Source organism: Anser cygnoides, chromosome Z (genome assembly GCF_040182565.1).
Source record: "Anser cygnoides isolate HZ-2024a breed goose chromosome Z, Taihu_goose_T2T_genome, whole genome shotgun sequence".
Lineage (NCBI taxonomy): Eukaryota > Metazoa > Chordata > Aves > Anseriformes > Anatidae > Anser > Anser cygnoides.
The window spans coordinates 23,525,257-23,546,267 of record NC_089912.1 but is presented as its reverse complement, the minus strand read 5'-3'; the positions used below and the strand labels follow the sequence as shown (position 1 = coordinate 23,546,267).

The 21,011-nt window shown below is 37.0% G+C and overlaps 1 protein-coding gene across 6 annotated transcripts in view; it reads right to left on the bottom strand.

The window, feature by feature from the left end:
- Nucleotides 1–21,011, bottom strand: part of MCC (MCC regulator of WNT signaling pathway) — a 202,077-nt gene that overhangs the window by 160,303 nt on the left and 20,763 nt on the right. For all 6 annotated transcript variants that reach the window (XM_066988301.1, XM_066988300.1, XM_066988305.1 and 3 more), the window contains exon 3: nucleotides 14,478–14,689. In XM_066988301.1, the coding sequence (XP_066844402.1) occupies nucleotides 14,478–14,689 (212 nt within the window). The remainder of the gene's footprint in view (nucleotides 1–14,477; nucleotides 14,690–21,011) is intronic.

The following is a 21,011-nucleotide window of genomic DNA, read 5'->3' as shown; positions in this document are numbered from 1 at the left end:
CACGACGGAAGGAGATAGAGACGTTGACTGAGAAGTGACAGCAGAATTTACAGTTTCAGATGTACACCAGAACACAGGAGATACATGCAGATACTTTCAGAACAATACTCATTTTTAAATGAAAAATTAAAATTAACTTGTGCAAACTAATGAAACAGTTAAACCAAACTGATGAAAAAATGATTTTGCTTTAATTCCAGAGGACTCCCACTGCAATCAGTGCATGCTTGCACTGAGTGGTACAGGATTACACACTGCTGAGTTAAAAAGCATCAATCATTACCTTTTACTAACCCATATGTACCTCCACTGCCTGTTTCAATGTCTTTTGAAGTCTTCTACAAACTGTTCAGGCTTTCCTTTATTGTGGAGGGTTAGCTAAGATCAAATGCAGTAATTCTTCTAAACTAATTATACCACAACTTTTAAATACTCAACAACATCTAGAACATCTTCTGAACACCGAAGATTTAGAACTTGTTCCCCTGAAATTTCACATTATCTAGCATTTCTGTCAGTCCATTTACTAACTCAATGAAACCATTACATCACAAAATTAATTTCCCAGATAGATCTGACTTTTCTTCAGACAGTTTCACTGTTTTCAAATACATGCAAGTGATCTAATGCAACAGCAGGGCACTAACAATATTGAAACAAATGTATTTTTCCCATTGACTTGTGCCACAGGCAGGGTTCAAAGAAAACAAAGGAAAATCTCAAGAATGCAAATTTTATGCTACCAGAAAGTGAACAGAGCACCTGGTGATCCAGCATGATAGAGGTGCCTAGGGATTCAGTCCCTCTGCATTTGACTGTTCATTCTCTCTCCCCCGTCTCTGTTCCTCACCTAGGATAACAATGTTCCCCTGTTGCCCACAATCTGCCTTCGTTTTTAGCATCTACACTTGCTAGGGTGTGCTTGTGCATGCATGGATGCACATGCAGGGAGCACAGGAAGAAGAATCTCCTAATATGTAGATGCACGTTTCTTAGCCCAAGAACACATGATGTACCAGATGTTTCAGTGTGTGCTACCATGACACAAACAAGAAGGAGGTAACAATAAGCTGGGTAAACTCAACTGTCACTGAGGATGACTGAAAAAGCCTCCACCAAAAGTGTTCTGTCAAGAAAGAGATACTGGTCTGGCCTTCCACTCAGTCTCAGCGCATTCGGATCAATTACTGCTTTCTGTACCTCTAAAGCATTCATGATGCACGCTGCTTGTAGGTAAGTGCATTTGCACTGACAGATTCTTCCCAAGATAATTTCAGAATTATCCAGTTACAGCCATTAGTGTGGCAAGTTTGCTGATTGTTGATCTAACAGTCCTATGGTCACTCTATTCCATTTGTTACTGTTTTAAACCTTTGTTAAAACAATCATTTATAAGTATCAGAGATTTACTCAGGAGCCTACTGTTGTATCTGAATAATCATTTAACAAGATTTACACGATCTGTAATAGGATTCTATGGAGCAAGATAAGTCCTGCCCTTCTCACCTTTACTTTTGAAAATCCCACAGAATATGGAAAAACTTAGCACTGCAGTTATTTTACAAGGTCTTTCCCACACAATCTCTCTCAGTTTCTTAACTTAATTAATTGGAGCAGGTGTGACAATTGCCACACATGAATTTTCCATCCTTGACACTTGCAGTCAGAAAGCAACAGCATAAAAGCAGCTATCTATTAAATATGCATGTATCACATTTTTCAGCACAGTGTACCATTCTCTGATAAACAATTTAATTCTGCACACAACATGCATAACTAGAAGGTTTGATACCATATGTCCCAGAATTGTGATCAGCTTAGTTTGTTTCATTTAATTAGCTCTGCAATCAAAATGATACTAACTGAAATTCACTACGCATTTAGCTAATTTGTTTCAACATCTTCTCTACAATTAGAGCAGTACTCCATATAATCCTTACACAAAAAATTACACCTTCATATATTGTAAATCAACTGCACACAACTTGAGTACATGTTCTTGTTCTCACTTTGGCTTGAAACACACAGGTGCAATACCAAGGTCTGAATTTCAATGGACAAAGTGGAAATTCAGAATAATATTTGGATAATGTTTCCAGACAATCCTTTGTTCAATAGCATTAATGCACTATGATTTAAAAGTGAGAGGCTGAAAGGGGTGTAGGTTCTTCTTGATGCAAACTGTTCCCATTACTGTCAGTGAAGTGTATGCATCTAAAAAATCCAATTCATCTGAAACAATTGCAAGTAACCTTACACCCAGGAATGAAGCACTCTCTCTGAAAAACACAGGCAAACTTATCTTCTTTCCTTCAATCACACCATCTCAATTAGTCTAAAACATCTAGAATAATGTAATTTCCAAATAGCACTTCAATCAGCTGCTCTCACCCCTTCACCCTTCTCCAAATACTTAATCCACTTAAAAAGCCATGTCCTTGACCTGGCAAGTCTCCATGGGAGTTTACATTTGATCCCTTTTTCTATTCTCCAGTATTTCACGCCACGCAGATTCTCACCAACTTGTCAACCAGCCGCTCTCATTTGCTGTCATTTTATCCAAAGCCATCACATTCATTTTGATTCCATCTGACCCCACTGAGCCTTAAACATCAGGTCAGGACAGTAAAAGGACCAGGGAATCAATGTGTGCCTGTTATTCATGTTTGAGACTTGTCTGAGAGGACAACAGGGAAAGATGGCAGCAATTTCTACACTGCTTTTATCTTGCAGCCACCTAATTATCATCACTATTCATCTGCGCCTTGCTTAAAATGAGGCCATTCTGTAAAGTACAATTCACATCATCTTATTTCTGATGAGCTTCCTTTCATCATCCAGCATTCCCTCAGTTCAGTCATGCATTCCTCCTGTCCACGTGCCAGGACAAGAGGCAACGAGCACAGACTGAAACACAAGAGGCTCCATCTCTATAGCACAAAGCACTTCTTTACTTGTGCCTGAGCACAACTGGCACAGTCTGCCCAGAGAGGTTGTGGAGTCTCCCTCCTCAGACATCTTCTGAGGACGTAGTCCTGGGCAGCCTGCTCTGGGTGTCCCTCCCTGAGCAGGGAGTTGGACCCAGCGACCTCCAGATTCTCCTGCCAACCTTTACCATTCTGTCATTCTGTGATAAGTACAGGGTAATTTCACTCAATTCATTTCTAGTGTCTATAAGCTTGGTAGCCATTCTGATTTAAATTCCCTTGAAATAGCTTGTTAGTTCTGCATACTTATTGTTCTAAGACCATTCTAAGTAATATGCATATGGCTTAATCCTACCTTTAAGATATTTCCTCTTCCACTTTAACAAAACTTGCAGTCCCTCATGTATATAAGCTGTCAACTATATCTCTTTCAAAAAAATCTCAATTACATTATAAAGGCTTACCAGGACCCCGCTTCTAAGCCTCTCCTATTTTTTCCTACATCTGATAGTGAGAATTCCTAATGTACATTCTCCTCTTATTCCTATACTCTCTGAGATTTGTATCTTTTCCTTCAAACACTCTTACTTCCAGTTCCAGTCCCCACTCCCCAGCCACGTTCTCATCTGTAAACATTCAGTACTCCAACTCATTAGCTGGCCACCTCTTTTACTCATGAACTCTTCCAAGACATCCACGTGTGGTCAGTCTGCAATTACCTTTTCTCATAGTAACAATTCTTTCCACTGACTTCTACTACCACTGGCATATTAAACAAACAACTTCCTGGACTGGATCTGTGATCATGTAAGTGCTCATAGTGACACAAAAAGACTGAGAGATCAGTTTACATCAGAGCTGTACTTTGAGTCTTCATTCCCCACCTAGCCAAACATCTCATTTCTGTATGTATGGTTAGTATCTCTTCAGATTGCTTAACGGATTAACTGCTGGAGATTTTATGACTACATGTATATATACATATGTATATGCATGTGCAATGTGTGATGTTTATATATATTATAATATAAACAACTATACATATACATACCCATGCAGTTATATATATGTGTGTGTGTGTATACACACACCTCTATATAAATGTACGTATATAGAGATGTCTAAGTACTACAAAGTTTGGGCTCATCAAGACTGAAATTTTTCATTTGAAACATTCTCAATCAGATGAATTCTGAACATGCAAGGCAAGCATCTGACAGATGCCAACTTGAAGGCCTACGGGACTTTTTTTGTGCTCATGAGCACTTAAATAACAAGCATTAACTTCACTGAATGCTTGCAAAGTCTTGGGAGCTTTCAGTCTGGCAGAAATTGTAGCAAAAATTACTTCAACAATCATTGGAGCTGAAATGATGCATATAAATTTCTGGTGAATTAAAACCCCTAGTTTTCAACCAGATACATTTTACCACCAGCAAATATAAGACAGTTGCAGTTGAATTCCTATAGCTCTTATCTGAAGTTTATTTTACTGGCTGTCTTCCTTGGCTACACAGTTTAATGACTGCTCATGAAGATCAAGAATTTAGTCTTCAGATCATTTCTCAACTCCCTACCATTCAGGATCTACTAAATATGAATCTTCTTTGTTTTTCCTAAAAGGTCTATTTTTTCCTCTCTCCAGACAGCTAAACATAAAATCCAAGCTCTCTATTCTAACTGCCTGTCTAGTCTACAAAACGCAGTTTTCTGCTCTTCTAACTGCTTTGCCTTTTAACTTTTGAATTTCTCCAGTGACTTTTTTTCCTATACATGCTTCTACATTTATGTTTCTCAACATAATCTTCATGACTGCCTTACTGCTGCCTCATTGCTGCTTCACCCTTTGTACCTGACAGTTTAATTTTACACTGGGAGGGACAGGGCGCAATCTTGCTTTAGCATTTACGTTATCTTTGACTTTTTTTTATAGGCTGTTTGGTTCTACAACCCAAGACCTGTTTACACTTTCCTGAAGCCAGTTACACTTCTTCATGTTCATGAAAATACCTTTTATGAACATGGTTACAAAGCTAAAATCTTCTTTACTTTTATGCCACACCTAGATAGTCCCTTACTTCATTAATTTCAGAAATGTCTTGCTAAATATTTCTAGTGTTTACTCACCCAGACAATGGTCTTTAAACCAATGAAACCACAGCAAATACACAACTCCACCTTAGAAAAGTCTTGTTTGTTCTGCCATTATGATTTAGAAATCTAGCGCAAGACATTTTATCATTATAAAGAAACACCTGGCATCCTTGTGGGGGGTTATCAGAAACAAAAACTTTTTTCATTCTTTTCTATAATACATACCAGACAATCAACACTCAGGCAAAAAATTAGATTTAACCAATAATAGGCACTTACTATCTCTTTAAATATGCATAAGGTAGAAAGATTCAACATCTTTTTCTCCAGTCAATTCACTAAAATTATGAATTCAAGTAGGTAAAGCAATAGGAAATTCTGTGTAGAAAATTAGAGATGGCTATTTAGCTTAAGGGTACAAACCTCGCTTGGGCACATCAGCAGGGTTCTCATTTCATTATCAACTCTTCATATAACAGACACCACCCTCCCTGAAATTCAAATAGTTTATTTTGATTACTTTCTCCCATGATGAAAAGTGGAGTTCACCAGTGTAGTACAAAACAGGTATTATCATAATCTGTCTCCCAGCTGAGAAGTGACAATATGGTTTTGTAGCCCAAAATGAAGCAATCATACTGAAAACTATCTTCACAAAATGTAGAAAGAGTAAGTGCTAGAGAATTTACGTGAAGAAGTACTCACTTCCCATTTTCTCTGCAGTGGCACCAAAATAGTTCCCCAGAACAGCTATGCTGACAACTGTACACTCATTACAAAAACACAACAAAGAAAATCAGGGAATTTGAATGGTGCCACTAGCTTGCACTGCCTCAGGTCAGTATCCCAAACCTGACCAGTGACAGAGAAATGATTCCAGAGAGCAGAAACATCCTGATGAATTTAATCATGACACTGATAGAATTCTGTGGATACCCTGCCTTGTCTTGCACGGTTGACATTACAATGGTTATTACTCCATTTGATCTGAACTAGCATTGAACTGGAAAAGCACTTAGAGTCCATTTTCAATTGTGCAAACTTTCAAACTGTGGAAAGATTTTCACTTCATTTTCAAAATACCTATATATCATGTAATCAAAACATAAGGGTCTAGCATATGTATAAAAGGGGAGAAGGAAAAGTCTTCTCAACTGTTTAATAAATGAGGGTTCATAGAAGCTCAGCCAACTACAACTGCAACAAGCCAACAGAAAACAAGTAGAAAATCTGATAAGACAGAAGTTCCCGTGACTAGAGCTACATGGTAATCTTTCTGGCACACTGGAATGCAGGACGTAAAGTTGTTCAGATGACTAACCCTAGGTCTCAGGCTCAGCTTACCACTGCACCACTGGTGCTAGCCCAGTATACAACGTGAATTGCTCTTCATTGCAGACAATTGGGAAAAAAAATGGGAAAAATGAAAAGACCTGAGTATGTGCATCATACCCAGAGCTCTATGAACGACAGTGGACAAAATGAAATGCATAAACAGTTTCTCTGTAGTACAGAAGTTGGGGAAGTGCAGGGTACAAAGTCCTTGCAACTAAGCTAAATTTGAAGTTTTGAAACACAGTCCCTAGGCCTTCAAACCATCTATTTAGACAGACTGGTTAAGAGCTCCTTTTCCTGTAGTATCTGATTGCCACGTACCAGTTCCAATTACACAATTACAACTGGGTTAAAAACCATCATTCTGTGTGCTTTACCTTCTTTACGTGGTTGTACAGGATATTGTTCCACTGTCACATAAAAGATCCAATTAAAAGCCTATTTCAAAAGGATTTATTAAAAGGCTGCCTGAATAAACGTGCCCTGTGCTGAAACCCATCACATTGGGCTGTGATCATCTGCAGATGGAGGTAGTAACAGGATTCAAACAAAACAAAAAAGGAACCTCAGCGTAGAGTCCTTAGAAAGGGACTATAACTTTATCATCTAATATGGAGAAAAAATGGTGCTAATATGCAAGCAGAAGAAATTTTCAAGAAAATTTATAATCTGCCTTTTGCTCAGCTATGTCTGTTATGATCCAATAACTACATAGCATAGATGATTCCAGGAAGATCTAATCCATAATCTCCATTTTTAACTTTAAAGAGAAAAATGAGTAACTGAGCATTAGTAGAGGGACACAGAAGCCAGGATTGTATGAACACATTGCGTTATCCTATTACACACGATGCCGATGTCAACAAACTAACGCCATTACAATGCTGGCTTGAAATCAACGACAAACAGCTTCCAACATAATGTTAAAACATAAAAAATGTCCATCAAACAAAACTGTTTTTGTGACTGCTTTCTGACAAGCCAAGCCTCCTGAATCCTGAATTCCCATAATCAGTTTTCACTTCAATGGTATTCTCAGATCTTATTTTAAGCCTGGTTGAATGGAAATATGTCCAGCTTGGAAGAAAAGACACAAAAGGCACGATTATCTTAGGCACAAATATTTTATGAAATGCTGGCTCCATTGTCCACACCACTGAATTCTTCTTAAGCTTCAACCTTTCCTACCTAGGAGGGTTTCAGCTGAATGAATCATTAGCCTACATTTTTATGCTAACAGCTTTTATTGGCATAAAAAGAAATTGTAGTAACAGTTGCATGTAGGACTGAAAACAAGTGGGGATAAGGGGAGGAAGGGAAGAGACCCAGCTCCTGTGATTTACTGTGATAGTATGCACTAGATGCTGAATACGGAACAGATTCCCTAACAAAATAACCTGGGAAAAATCACTCTGTGCATTCTGGTTTAACCTACAGTGTGGACATAGCACTGAGTAAATTCCCTGAAACACATGTGTTTTCTTATCAACACTAGTCTCATGCAAATGGACTAGAAATGCATTATTCTCTCCCATTCAAAAAAATGTTCCATGAGAGCATGGGATACCTGATGCTCTGGGGTCCAAATTTCCCTGCATCTAAGAGAAGGGATGGGGAAGCTGAAGGAGTGAAGTTTCCCAAACTGAGGAACAAGCAGGCTGAATTTAAAAATAGAAAATTTGGAGAGAAGGTAAAGAACAAAAATGGGCACCAGGAAAGGACATCTTACTGAGCTGTCGAACTGTAAAAACTTTAGAAAAGAAATGAGAAGCCTAACAGTACGGTCTCATTAACTGTGACACAAAACAAAAGTAACCTACAAACTGGCTCTGGAATTACCTTTCAAAGTGCAGTTCTGTCTTCAACTTCCTTGACACTTTTATTTAAAAGAACATTTACCCAAAGAAATACCTGTGAAATTGCAATAAAATTCATGCTTAATTTACTGCTGATTGCTACAAATTAGACAACAGAAAAAATGTTTCATACTTAGGATAGCTGTTAAGAGTATACCTTGACTGAATAAAAAAGTCTCTTGACAGCAGTCACAAATCTCTGTGAAGTCCTGTTTTCCCTCTCCCCTACAAAAGCATTTTTGCTTTCTTTGGCAACCAGACAACCTTTCCTGTACTTAAGGAGTCAATCTAAAAACCTGCGTTCACCAGCTCAGTTTAAATGTGCCAATAATGTAGCTTAACAAAATTACAGTACATATACAAAGGTTTACAGCTTTAGGGGGGTGAGGGAGAGTGCTATGGGCTTTTCAGTACCGTCATTTTTACTCCCTCAACACTCTACATTGAGTTATGCCAAATAAAAACTTATTTATAAGACTAACAAGCAGACTCCTGTTACCTGTGATAATCTGATTGTATCAGTCTTTATAAGAAAAGACTTTTAGTTACACAAAAACATCTTCTGCTAGTCACATAGCAAAGGATTTTTGCCTGATTACGGCACAGATCTTCTAGGTGGCAAAGGAAAAGCCACCTACCCCTGAAAAAAATTGTGACTTCTGAAGTATTATCACTCAGTAAAAACTAAAAGGAATAGCTTTCCGAAAGCAATGGTTCTGTCTGTCATAACTTGCAGCTCAACACTCTTAAGAAGGAAAAATTAGCAATGCAAACATCCACTGAGTCTGACAAAGAGGTACTGCAGTAATATCTGTTTTCAGAGAACATGATACTTCCCTAAAACAAACACATCAGGTTCTCATCTGCTAGTGATCATGGTGAGAAGCTTATGTCAATACAACTACTACATGGCTTTGCTATGAATCTTACAGTATGCCTTTGTTCTTCACAAACTTTTGAATTGTGTGTCCTGCAGAGATGGTAACTACACTTGGCACAGATGATCCACAGTCAGAACTAAATCTGTTTTAGTCACCTTAATTGCACCGTACAGTTGTACGTACATCCTGTCACACAGAGCCGCATGATCAAAACAATCCAGTCCCAAACTCAATAAAGTCTCTAATACCTCCAAATGAGGTACACATACATACAAACCAAACAGGATTAGCTGAGGAAGAGCATACTCCAGAGCATACTCCAGAGAAGTTACAAGACAATGCATTAAGAATCTTGTTGCATTAGCTTTCTGTTTTATTCTTGATGGAGATGCTCCAAAACCAGCACCCTTTAAGATGAGAAATGAGTGCAGATTTGGCAGGTGGAGCAATCTGCACCAGTGCTCTGGACACATTCATCTTGCACTGACAGCTCTGCTCAACATAAAATAGGATTATGCCTGCTTAGTCAGTGGCCAGAACAATGAGATGCTGAAGGAAGCAATGAAGGTAACGCTGTAAATTTGCCCTTCTCTCTAAGTTAATAAGAACATGCAAATCTGTGGCACTTGCACAACTGCTTTGAAGAGGAAACAGCAACATGGGCTTCTAGAAGCAAGTGGTCATGAAGGAATCCTACCACAGACTATTCACAAAAATAAAGCTGTACTTTTCTCCTCTGCAAGTCAACCATACCGCTATCAAATATTTCCTAAATGTTTTCAACAAGAATAGCTACAGCAAGGAAGGTGTATTCACAGTTATAGTGTCTTTAGAAGGAAAAAATCAGAGATTAAAGGATTCCAGATCACAGCAGTCCAGAGACTGGCTAGTTAAAAAATATACATCAGCATACTTTGAGCTACAGTTTTTAAATGTAAGATCTTTGTGCAGGAACTTTCTGAACAAAACAGAGCTATTTCCAGCTGACAGAACAGAGGTATGAAATCATATCAACATATCATCAAACCATCCCAGTTGGTTTTACTTATGTAAATATAGCTGCTTGTGACAACAAATACATTAATCTTACCAACACCGAAATAAGGCAACAGAAACCAACAGTAAGCACAAAAACATGCATGAGCATTTATATGTACATGTTCTACTCAATAAAGTATCAAGTTTACCTACTCCATTTCAATCATGTGCAAGGAGAGTATGAAAAGAAAATTAAACATATGTAAACCCCATTCCTTCAGTTTTTTGAATTTCACTGGAATTCCAGTGTGAAAGGTGCATATCGTATCAAAATGCTGCCTTGTGTCAAGTTTTCAGAGAACAACAACACTTCATTTTCTACAAGAGTGCAATTCCTCCTGATAGCACCACAGGAACAAATCAAGATTGCATGGCCTCCTGGGAAGCAAGCAGATGCGACACTACATGAATCAGTTATTTCTCCACAGTTATACAACTACCCAGACTAGCGATTCTCATCCATCTTTGCAGACTCAAGAACAAATACAAAGCAAATTGCCAGACGGGCACACTCCTGACAGAAATCATTTGAAATGGTTGAAATCTTTGCTATCCATGAAACATATTTAAGTTGTTTAGATCTGAATGCAATTAAACAAAAAAAAAAAAAAAAGAAGAACTCAGACTGACTACATTTGGAACATAATTGACAGTTCCTGTCAGAGGTATTTGTAGTAGTATATAACCTACTGACACAAACAGGTACATCATCAGTAAGTGGTGACAGGTCACATTAAAGGTTAATATGTTACTCATAAATACTGGTACCAATGTGAGAAGCTATAAAGAAAAATGTGTTCTTACCATTTGTAGGTAATAGTGATGAATCTGAAAAACACTGAAAGAGTTATACCTCATAGAAAGACTACAGAATATATTATTCAGGTAAAACAAAAGCTGAATGTGAACATGTGCTAATAAACAAAAATATTGCAAAATGAAAAGAAATGAAAAGCTAGAAACACATGCAATGAACATGCATGGCTAAATTTCAAACAGGTTTTTTTTTTTTTTTTAATTTCATCACTCTTTTGAAGGAACAGGGATAATGCTCCTGAGTACTTAAATATTTAAAAGCATCATGAAGACCCTCTGTATCGACTGAGAAATATAATCTATGCTGTAGGATACGTCGTACATAATCCCCACTGGGATGTCTTTAGCCTGACTGCATAGTCATATGTTCAGAGAGAAAAGAATCAACTTCTAACCAGAAATCACCCAGGTTACACATGTTCACCCATACAATAGATACTTTTTCAGAGCTCTGAGTCTGAAGTCTAAACACCTACAAAGAAATGTAAAAAACATTACTTTCAAGAATATGCCCACATATGGCCTATATAGATATATATGGGAGATGTTCAACTGTCAAGAACCGTTCATAAGAGCAGGATGACATAGAAGGGCTCTGGTCTACTTTTTCGTAATCATTCTGAAGAAGATTAAAACTCTGGCTAACTTCAGGAGCATTTATGTACCAGAAGGAAATGTCCACACATGGTTTGTTTTAAAATTTTTGCTCTTCTATCACACAATTTTACAAAAAGAAACAATCTACTCTAAAAGGGCAGAAATGCAGTTATTAAAGATCCATCAGTTTTTTGGGGTTTCTTTGTTGTTGTTGTTTTGGTTTTGTTTGTTTTTTAAAAGTAACCCTAGTTACAGTGCAAGGGAGTCTGCCCAGCTCCTTGTGTACAAATGGCAAAGTTCCGTGGATTCAGCCCACAAAAGTGTGAAAGCGATCTGGGATTTTTGAAAATGAACACGAGGGAGCATGTAGTCTCATCATTGTGGCAAATATAGTTCGGTAAAACAATTTGAGAAAGAGAATAAAGTACCATAGTAACTCACAGCTCTAAGCCTGTCTCTTTAGAAGTCTAAATTTAGACAGCACATTCCTCAGTATTAACAGTGTAAAAGGAATAAATGCAAATAGTGAAAAACAAAGTAAATTTCTCTCTCCATTTTCTCTCACCCCTTCTTTCCATTGTAAGAAAGCCAAAGCAAAAATTTGTGTATGACTCATGACACCAGTGCTTAAGTAGGAGTCAAATGGAGATGCTATTATATTCATCTACATATAAATGAGAGACTATTGATTGTACCTATGGTTTGAAAGAGCGCTGAATATTTAAAAATAGAAGTATGATAGATGCTTGTTAAAACAAAGATCAGGTGTCTTTCAAAACAGTAAGCATAAAAGGAATTTAGAGATGGAAATAAAGAAAGCCATTATACCTGGAGATCTTATTTCATATGAGCCTTCAGCATTTTTATTTTTAAGACATCTACATATTAGAGCGACGCAGCAGCTTTCACACCATGCATTCTTGAATAACACTGCAGACCTGTGTCTTCTTATTTGCAAACGTACAACAGCTTCTAAAGCCCACCGCTTCTGAACCACCATAAGTCAGGAGGAGCACAGAAAGACGATGTATTAGTACACACCCACCTTGAAACCAGAATGAACTCCAGTCAAAAAGGACACAGCAACTCAGTTCCTAACCCAGAAATAAAAATATTCACTCCACTCTTTTTGCACAGCTAAATTGGTCTTAAACAGCTCCACTTAAACTTCTGTTAAGCATCATCCTACATCCTTTAAAATAAGTTGCTCACATTTTTCCAAATCCATACTTTTTTAAGCAAACCAATCAAAGTCATGGAAATATGTACAGCTGAACACTGATTCACTATGTTCCTTAGACTTAGACTTGCACCTTTTTAATGGATGACCACAACTGCAGTTTTCAGTGTGGATAAGCACTGATTTTACCAGTAGAGTTTGATTTGAGTTTGGTAGTGTTTTCATGCAAACCAGAGAATAGGGCAGAAAAGAGCTCAGAAAGATATTAAAAACACAGCACCTCACAATTTTAAAATCAATTACAAATTCACCTAATTAGTAGTTTAGAGCCTATTCTGCATTTGATTATGACAACGTTATTCAAGTCAGGGTCAAATGCCTTACCAGAGACACACATCATCTGCTATCCTTCCACTATACCCAAAGTCTAATGTTCTGTAAAAACAGGTTTTAGATTGGCTGGACATGATTGTTCTTATATAAATCTAGATGTCCTCTCTTAGTCAAAATTGCACACATCTCCAGAAAAATACTGGGAGATATAAGTAATGCTGCTAACTGTTTTATAATTACCCAGGTTTTCCATCTTGCCTTCTTTATGTGTGTGCTGGCACTTCTGCTCTTTACAGTTTTCAAATGTTTCTGTCCAGTCTTAAAGATCAGAGCTCAAAATTTACGACAGTTAATTCTTACTATGCTTTCTAGAAAAAATGAGGACACAGTTTGATTACGGAACTGTCAACTTCCTTGAGGTCTTTTGTCCTTTAGATAAAACATGTTTTAATATCTACATATTTTTAGTTTGCACCTGGAAACTTCGGTCCTACATCAGATTTTGTTCATGAATTTAAAACATATATATATTAGAAGAAGTCTTTTAAAAACACTTTCAGGGTATTTTCTTTTTGAGTAATGTACCTTAAAGAAGTTGATTTTACTCTATTGCCAGTAACCACTTCCATTAGACATTAAGTCTTGAGCAAGAGGCTGAACTAGACAACCTCCTAAGGCTCCCTTACAGCTAGAATTACCCCTACAGCTAGAATTATCCTGTATCAATTTCAAAGTCAAATGTGACAATAAGCAATCATTTTAAAAATCAAAAAACTTTTCACTTTCATTTTATCATCTTTTATTTCTCCACTTAAAACCCTGTGCAGCATAATAAGAAACATGCTACAAAACAGACTTAAAACCTCACTTAAAACTAAAACACAAACTTGATCCCAATACATTGATGGGGAAGCCAAAAATAATGCCTTATACCTTCAACAGTTGCACTTTTTATACAATGGAGAATAGTTATTACAGAAATAAAGAGCACAATGTTGCAACAGAGGGTTTAAAGCAAATATCAAAAATTTAGTGGCTAGTACAGAAATAACACTGGAAGAACTTTTCTGCACAATACTTCTAAACAATTTGATGCCTTGATTTAAAAAAATAAATAAATAAATATTTGATAGGAAGTTTTCACGTGTACCTTGTCTTTTGTTAAACTGTATAAATTAAGAACTTGAACTTGGTTCCTCAGCAACTCCTATCCTTTCTGGTAGAACTCAATTATACAAGCTTTAGAAATATTATGCACCTTTCAACTGCTAAAATCACATTAGCTTCCTTGCAAATGAAAGGCAACAGCAGCCTGGCATTGTTTCCATGACAGCTCAAAGGATGGATTAATATACTTCTTCAGAGAAAAACACAAAAAAAAAATCTACAGAACTTAAAAGCAGAGGCAAAACGCACTTACAGTGTTGGCAAGTTCCAAGTAACTTCCTCCAGCTGAGCTGCTAAAATTCGAGGCCTGAGACAGAAGCTTCTGCAGAGCAGCCTGCTGAGTCCCACTGCTTCCACCATTCTCCAACACCTTCTGTAGTGTAAAGTGACTCTGGAGGTCTGGACTCTGAAGGTCTCTTGCTCCTGAATCATACTCCCAGCTTTCCCTGGCTCCTGATAAGGCACCTAAAATGCAGAAACGGAAAACCACTCTAATATGGGCTATGTATAAACAACACAGAAACAAGCCAGCTTGCCTTTCCAGAACGATAAAAAGCAAACAGCTCCACCATTGTTATACCCCATCTTGCATATGCTGACAATACCAGAAAGAAAGAAAAGAAGTAGTAACATTTTCAATGCACAGAACATTTACCAAATCACAAGATCCAGAAGAAAAAATGAAGAGCATTTGCATACATTATTTACTAAAGGATATAAAATAACTAGTTTAATTTACACTAGTTATGAACCAGAACCATGGAATGAAAAAGTGTCAGTAACTATGTCAGATTAAAAAACAGCATTAATCAAAGAACAGAATAGGAAAACCATAATTCTTAACTTTTTGTTTAGTGAGTAACAACACAACATACGAATTCTCTAGGTGTACAGTTTATGACATTTTTATGTTAGCAACACTTTCTCATTATCTCAGAATTGCCTGTTACAGTTCAAGTTTCAAAGAAACATCAGTCACAAGGTATTTCATTAAAAAATCATTGCAACACTACAATCATGTAGCTAGAGACAATGAATGCTTCAGGGAAAATTTTTGTAGCAGGAAGATAGGGTTGCTGTTTCTCCTTGCATAATCCTTCCAATTTCTTACAGTCAGAGACAGGTTTAAACCCTAAACCAAATTTTAAGCAGTTTTCTTATTTTATCAGGAACTATTTAATCCCTGGGGATTTCTGCTTTATATACAATAGTCTAAATCCTTTTTAAATCTTTTTATATTTTAGGCTTAAAAATTTTGCATGGCAAAATATTCCATAGATTATTTAATAACCCTGGGCAGCACTGTAGTTTTTCATATGTAGCACAATGAAGACTGAAAACAATTAAGTGACTTGTCCAAACACCCATTCTAAGTTAAAAGAACAGAATCTAGATTTGCAAACTATAGCAAAGATCTATATCCACCATGCCATCAGCAAAACGTAAGTAATTGTCTATAATGCCATCATGATGGCTCAAAAGTTTTTCCTTTATGGCTATTTCTCTCTCTGAACACTATAAGCATTCCAAGTGAGTGTTCACTAATCAGTGTTTATCACTTATTAAGTAAAATGCCAGGGAGAAAGAACAAACTATATAATGAGCTATTAGTAGAGTGCCTTCCCACTCCCTCCCCCAAGAAAGTTAAATCGGCAAACATGCAAATGAAAAACCATCCAGAAGGGAAACAAGGTAGTAACTAATCTGTATCATTAGATCAACAACCTAACAGCCCTGTAAAGCAGCTATACCTGATAAATCCTCTTAAGAAACCCAGAGATGGTTTCCCTGGCTTACTGTAAAGAGAACACACTAGTTTTTAAGCATTTAAGTAGAAATAACAACAAAAGAATTATATTTTATACTAACATAACTAACATGATTCATATTACACATACAGGTAACTATTAAAGATTAATTAAATTACTTCTACACCAAAAGTATGCATCAACCGTGAATAATCTAGCTGCATGCTGCAACCTGTCCAGCACAGTTGAACTGAGATACCACTACCAGCTGTTTAACATCCAAAGCATAAATATATTACATCCTGTGTAGGGTACTGACTACTAAGTACAGTGTTATGCATCTCTGCCCTCTTGTGGCTACAATATACAGTATAGCAGAAAAATCTGCAACCAACAGAATTGAAGCAGCAGAGATGTCTCAGGAGACAAGGGGAGATGGAGAACCAGTTCTGTCCTCTCCCAGAGTAGACAAGAATACTGGATACAATTCTGTCTCCACAGGGACAGCCACAAAATTGACAGCAGGCTGTATCACACCTGCTTTTACAGAACTAAGTATGGCACATATTCAACAGAGTATGTGCACTGTCAATTTCTATTACTTAAAAGACATTGTCCTGCAAAAAAGCTCTCATATTCATTGAATTAACAATACCAGCATTGTTGAAGAACCAAGTGGCCTTTATAGACTTCACTATGTGCTATTGCATTAAAACACTGAGGCAACGCAGAAAACACCTGTCAGTCACAAATGGAACTATTGTTGGTTTGTTTTTTTGTTTGTTTGTTTTGTAATGACAGTACTGTGACTGTACGTTTAACCCAAGTTTTCTTAAATGTTCAAGTCTGCACTCCTGGTATAAAATACACATTCTAAAAATGAAAGGAGGCATGACTGTTAGAGAGAAAGGCATTTTCAGTATTTCTAGTAATTTATTTCTGATCTCTAAATTTGACCAATATAACAGATTCTGAAACTCCAGCTGCTAACATGCTGTCCTCCTCACTCATTCACCTTTGGTGTCTCAGCTCAGCAGAGAAATTCTGGAGTTGTCAAAACTGTGAATTCAGTTATAGCTGGTAATTCATTCAGGATGTATGTTGCATTTGACATACAACTCTTGCTCTTACAGTAGTAATCAGAAAGTGGGGATCCATTAGGTATGATGCCATACCTCCTGCAAAGGTAATGTCACAGAGGGCCATGTTCTGGTGCTGGCATCATTTCATTGTGCTAATCTGAATGTAAATGACATATCATCTTCTAACAATTAACATTCTGTGCAGAAGCCTTGCATACTGCAACAGAGAAGTGGGTGACTATAATTCATGACTATAAGTCTATCCATACAAACATGCTTTTTAGTTTGATAAAAGATAGCTTTACCAGACTATGCTGATGGACCTGGCATTCTGTGATTTCATCTTTGCTCACAAAGTACAAGAGACAATCCACCAAAATGGTAGGGCACTGAAGGATCCATAATATCAGGAAATGTGTGATATTGTAAGATTACCCTGCATCGGCTTCTCAAATAAGTCTGGCTTTTGAATGGCAAACATAAAGACAATTGACAATGAAGGATACTACAAGCACAACTGGTCTCTAGGTCACACAGTTACACCTCACCTTTGTGTCTTCAACAGCAGAGATCCGAAGTCTGATTGCTATTTTCCATGAGGTAGCAGTGACATTTAGTTAATTAAAGACATTCATTTAAGACACTTAATACATAACATAATTCATATGTGCACTGGACACAGCTCACAGCTTCTGGGAGAAATTCATTCTCGAATCTAGTATTTTACTTCTTGTATTTCCACCATAGGCATACTCTACCCACCAGTCTTGTCCTTCTTCCCCATTCCCACCAACTTTTAAAGCTATTTGATAATTCCAAAGACATTTGATAGTGGTGTCACAGTCTCAAATATACTAAATTCCTGAAGGCACTGAGAAGAATGAGAACTACAGTACTCCTGCTGAGAAAAATAATGCAATGTGATGCAATGCTCACCCTTGATTAAGCTGTGCAACTCCTGGCTGCAGGACATGACAAATGCTGAAGACCAGCATAGGTTCAAAGACTCCATCACAGAGGGAGGGAGCAAGTGCACAGGCATGTATGCAATTATCTCTAGTTCTATGTCCCTGAACTGAAATTTAATAGGAAAAGATCATTACATACTCACCCTATTCCTATTATCTTCTCTAAGAATTTCCTTCTCACAGCTCTAAGAGACAGGATACAATTTCAGAATAATCTCTAGACTAAAGCAGTTTAGCTGTTCTTAAATTTCTACACATATTTTAACCACAGGAAACCTTTATACACATATGTGCCCTATCAAAGATGAGAGCACCCATTCTATATAATACCTTCCTTTCTAGATTTGCTGGTGTTTAAAATACAACATATATATTGCAGTTTTAATAAGATTAGTCAGCTGTCAAATACAAATCCCACAGAAAAACAGGTTCATTTATTCTGCTACTCATAGAATTTAGCACTCTAAGTTTCTAGGGAAAAAAAGGTTACATATAGTCTGCTGCTCTGCACAAAGACAGCAGTATCAAAGGAGTATTTAAAAATAATAAACTGAATCATTTACAGTTAATGTAAATTCATATGTAGTTAAGTTTAGCCTAACACATAGTCATGGCTGTTTCAGTCAAACAGATCTAGGGTGAAATTCTGCTCATAAATCTCAAGAAGAATCTGTAGTGCACCTTTGAGATCATGTTAGCTCCGAAGCTTTTAATCAAATGTAGCATAAATAAATGTAGTCACTGCATCAGTTTCTTGAGGGCAATTTATTTGTAATAAGATCAAACATGGAATTCATGCAAAGTAAAAGTAATGATTTTTCAGCTCCAACCAGCCAGCCTCTCATGTTTACCCATAAGCTAAATTTCAGGCTTAATTTCTATCATTCCTCTGATTTATTCTCATGCTTGATCCATAATGTAAATACATTAGCATATGAAATTTTCATGGGACTTATTTTCATTAAAGAGAACAGGGGAGTTGGCTATGAACTGATTACTTATCACAAATTGACAGCTAAAGATCGCTTATGGACTCCGGTATTCATAACTGTTTATCTAGAATATGAAATCAGACCAGTAAGTACAAGCAGCTCTCAGTGGGATAGGAAATCCTTCACTTGGTCTAATGAATGAATTCACTAATAAACGTCATTTCTTATTCATCCACAAAACAACAGGTACTAGAAACAGGCTATCTTTATCACAAAACAAAAAACAGCAATTTACTAATTACCTGGAAAGTGCACACAAATCTATAGAACCTAAAATATAAATGCTTCTAATTCTAGCTTTTACATAGAACATGTAAAACAATTAGCACTGAAAAACCTGACAGAAGCCACAGCTGTTCAGATCATTTCCTGCCTTAAATCATTAGAAGCGTAGTTCTTCTGTACTGTAAGGGCTCATTTGCCAAGGAATCCACTTCCATCACTGGATACACCATTCACACAGATTTAATATACCCATCATGGTTCTCAGTCTCCATAACTGGAGCAGTGCCCACAGATCTGATCAGCAACTGACATTCTTCCCGTATATCCTACCGAAGTGATATACTAAAGAGTCAGGTTAGCATACTGTCATTGCAAGTCTCCAGCAACACTTTCAGAAGTTATTCATACTTAATACATTTTAAAGAATGTCAGAAGAACATTAAAGTAACAAAATTCACATTCAGTTTCATCTACAGAAAAAGCACTAAATAGTACTTGCAAACTAAAGATCCTGTTAACTTTAACAGTGTGAGAACTAGAATACATTGTAATAGCCTTGATTTGCTGATATCCAAGCAGCTAAAAATGTCATTCTTGGAACTTGAAAAGCGTCCTTTTTCATGCATTTGAATAAAAGATTAAACTGTTACATCTTACTCTCTTTACTGAATTTCAAGCTAGTAGACACATGCAGGTTTGGCTTGCTGAACATATATACTCATATGCTCATGACTGAGTATTACTAAACCTGAATCCTGTATCTTGACTAAAACTGTCATCCATTTTAGCTTACTGGCATGCCGCCTGGAAATACAGGAGTAGAAACATTTGTTGGGTAAATCTATTGTAATAACCTTATTCTCATACAGCCATTAGAAATACAGACATTAAAAAACAGGAAAAAAAAGGTAGAGACTGAATAGGTACATGACACTTGACCACAGTTCTGCCACCTGACCACTTCTGGGCAGCAATTAACAAGATTTCTTTGTGGGATGCATTTTGAGACTGTAATGTAGACCTTTCTCCAGTAAAGTTTAGGCCCTCTCTTTTAATTACTATAAACCATAATTATTAAGCAGATTTGTCCAAGAAAAACATTTTAAAGCCCAAGTTGCCAGAAATCTCTAGCAGCCACATAGTGGACGGCAAACATGGAAACTTTAGGGAAGTGTGAGGGCAGAAGAGGTTTTCTATTTTCCAGGAAAATGGAACAATAGCAGCATTGAAACAACAACCAATATAACAAAGGCAGTGAAGATAACTGAACATATGAGCTACAGAATATACACCATTCTTAATCCAATATAGAAGATATTCAGGAGTCATCTTGGTTTTGAAGTGTTGTCTGATACAGCTCCTGAAGGTGATTCATGGTCTGGAAATGCAATTGAGCCCAGGGATTATGAAGATTCAGTGTAACCAGTGATGGAGAATGGACACAAAAACTAAACAGTTAATCAACTTTTACCTCAAGCATATATATCAAAGAAAGATAAACAGAGGAAATATTAACTACAACAAAGTATGACTATAAAGAATAGTAAAAGAGATCAGACAGAAAACAAAGAGCACTGTGAAACAGATTCGCTATGTTGAGAAGACAACAAGAAAAATGCAAATGAGCATCAGATGATGGGGTGGTGAGAGAGAAGTACAGTCAGTCTAAAAAGCAAGAAGACAGGAAATTCACCAAGGATCCAAGGCAAGCCAGCAACACTTGAATGTCTGAGACAAGCCAAGAATACACGCAGACAGAGTTACTGTAAGAC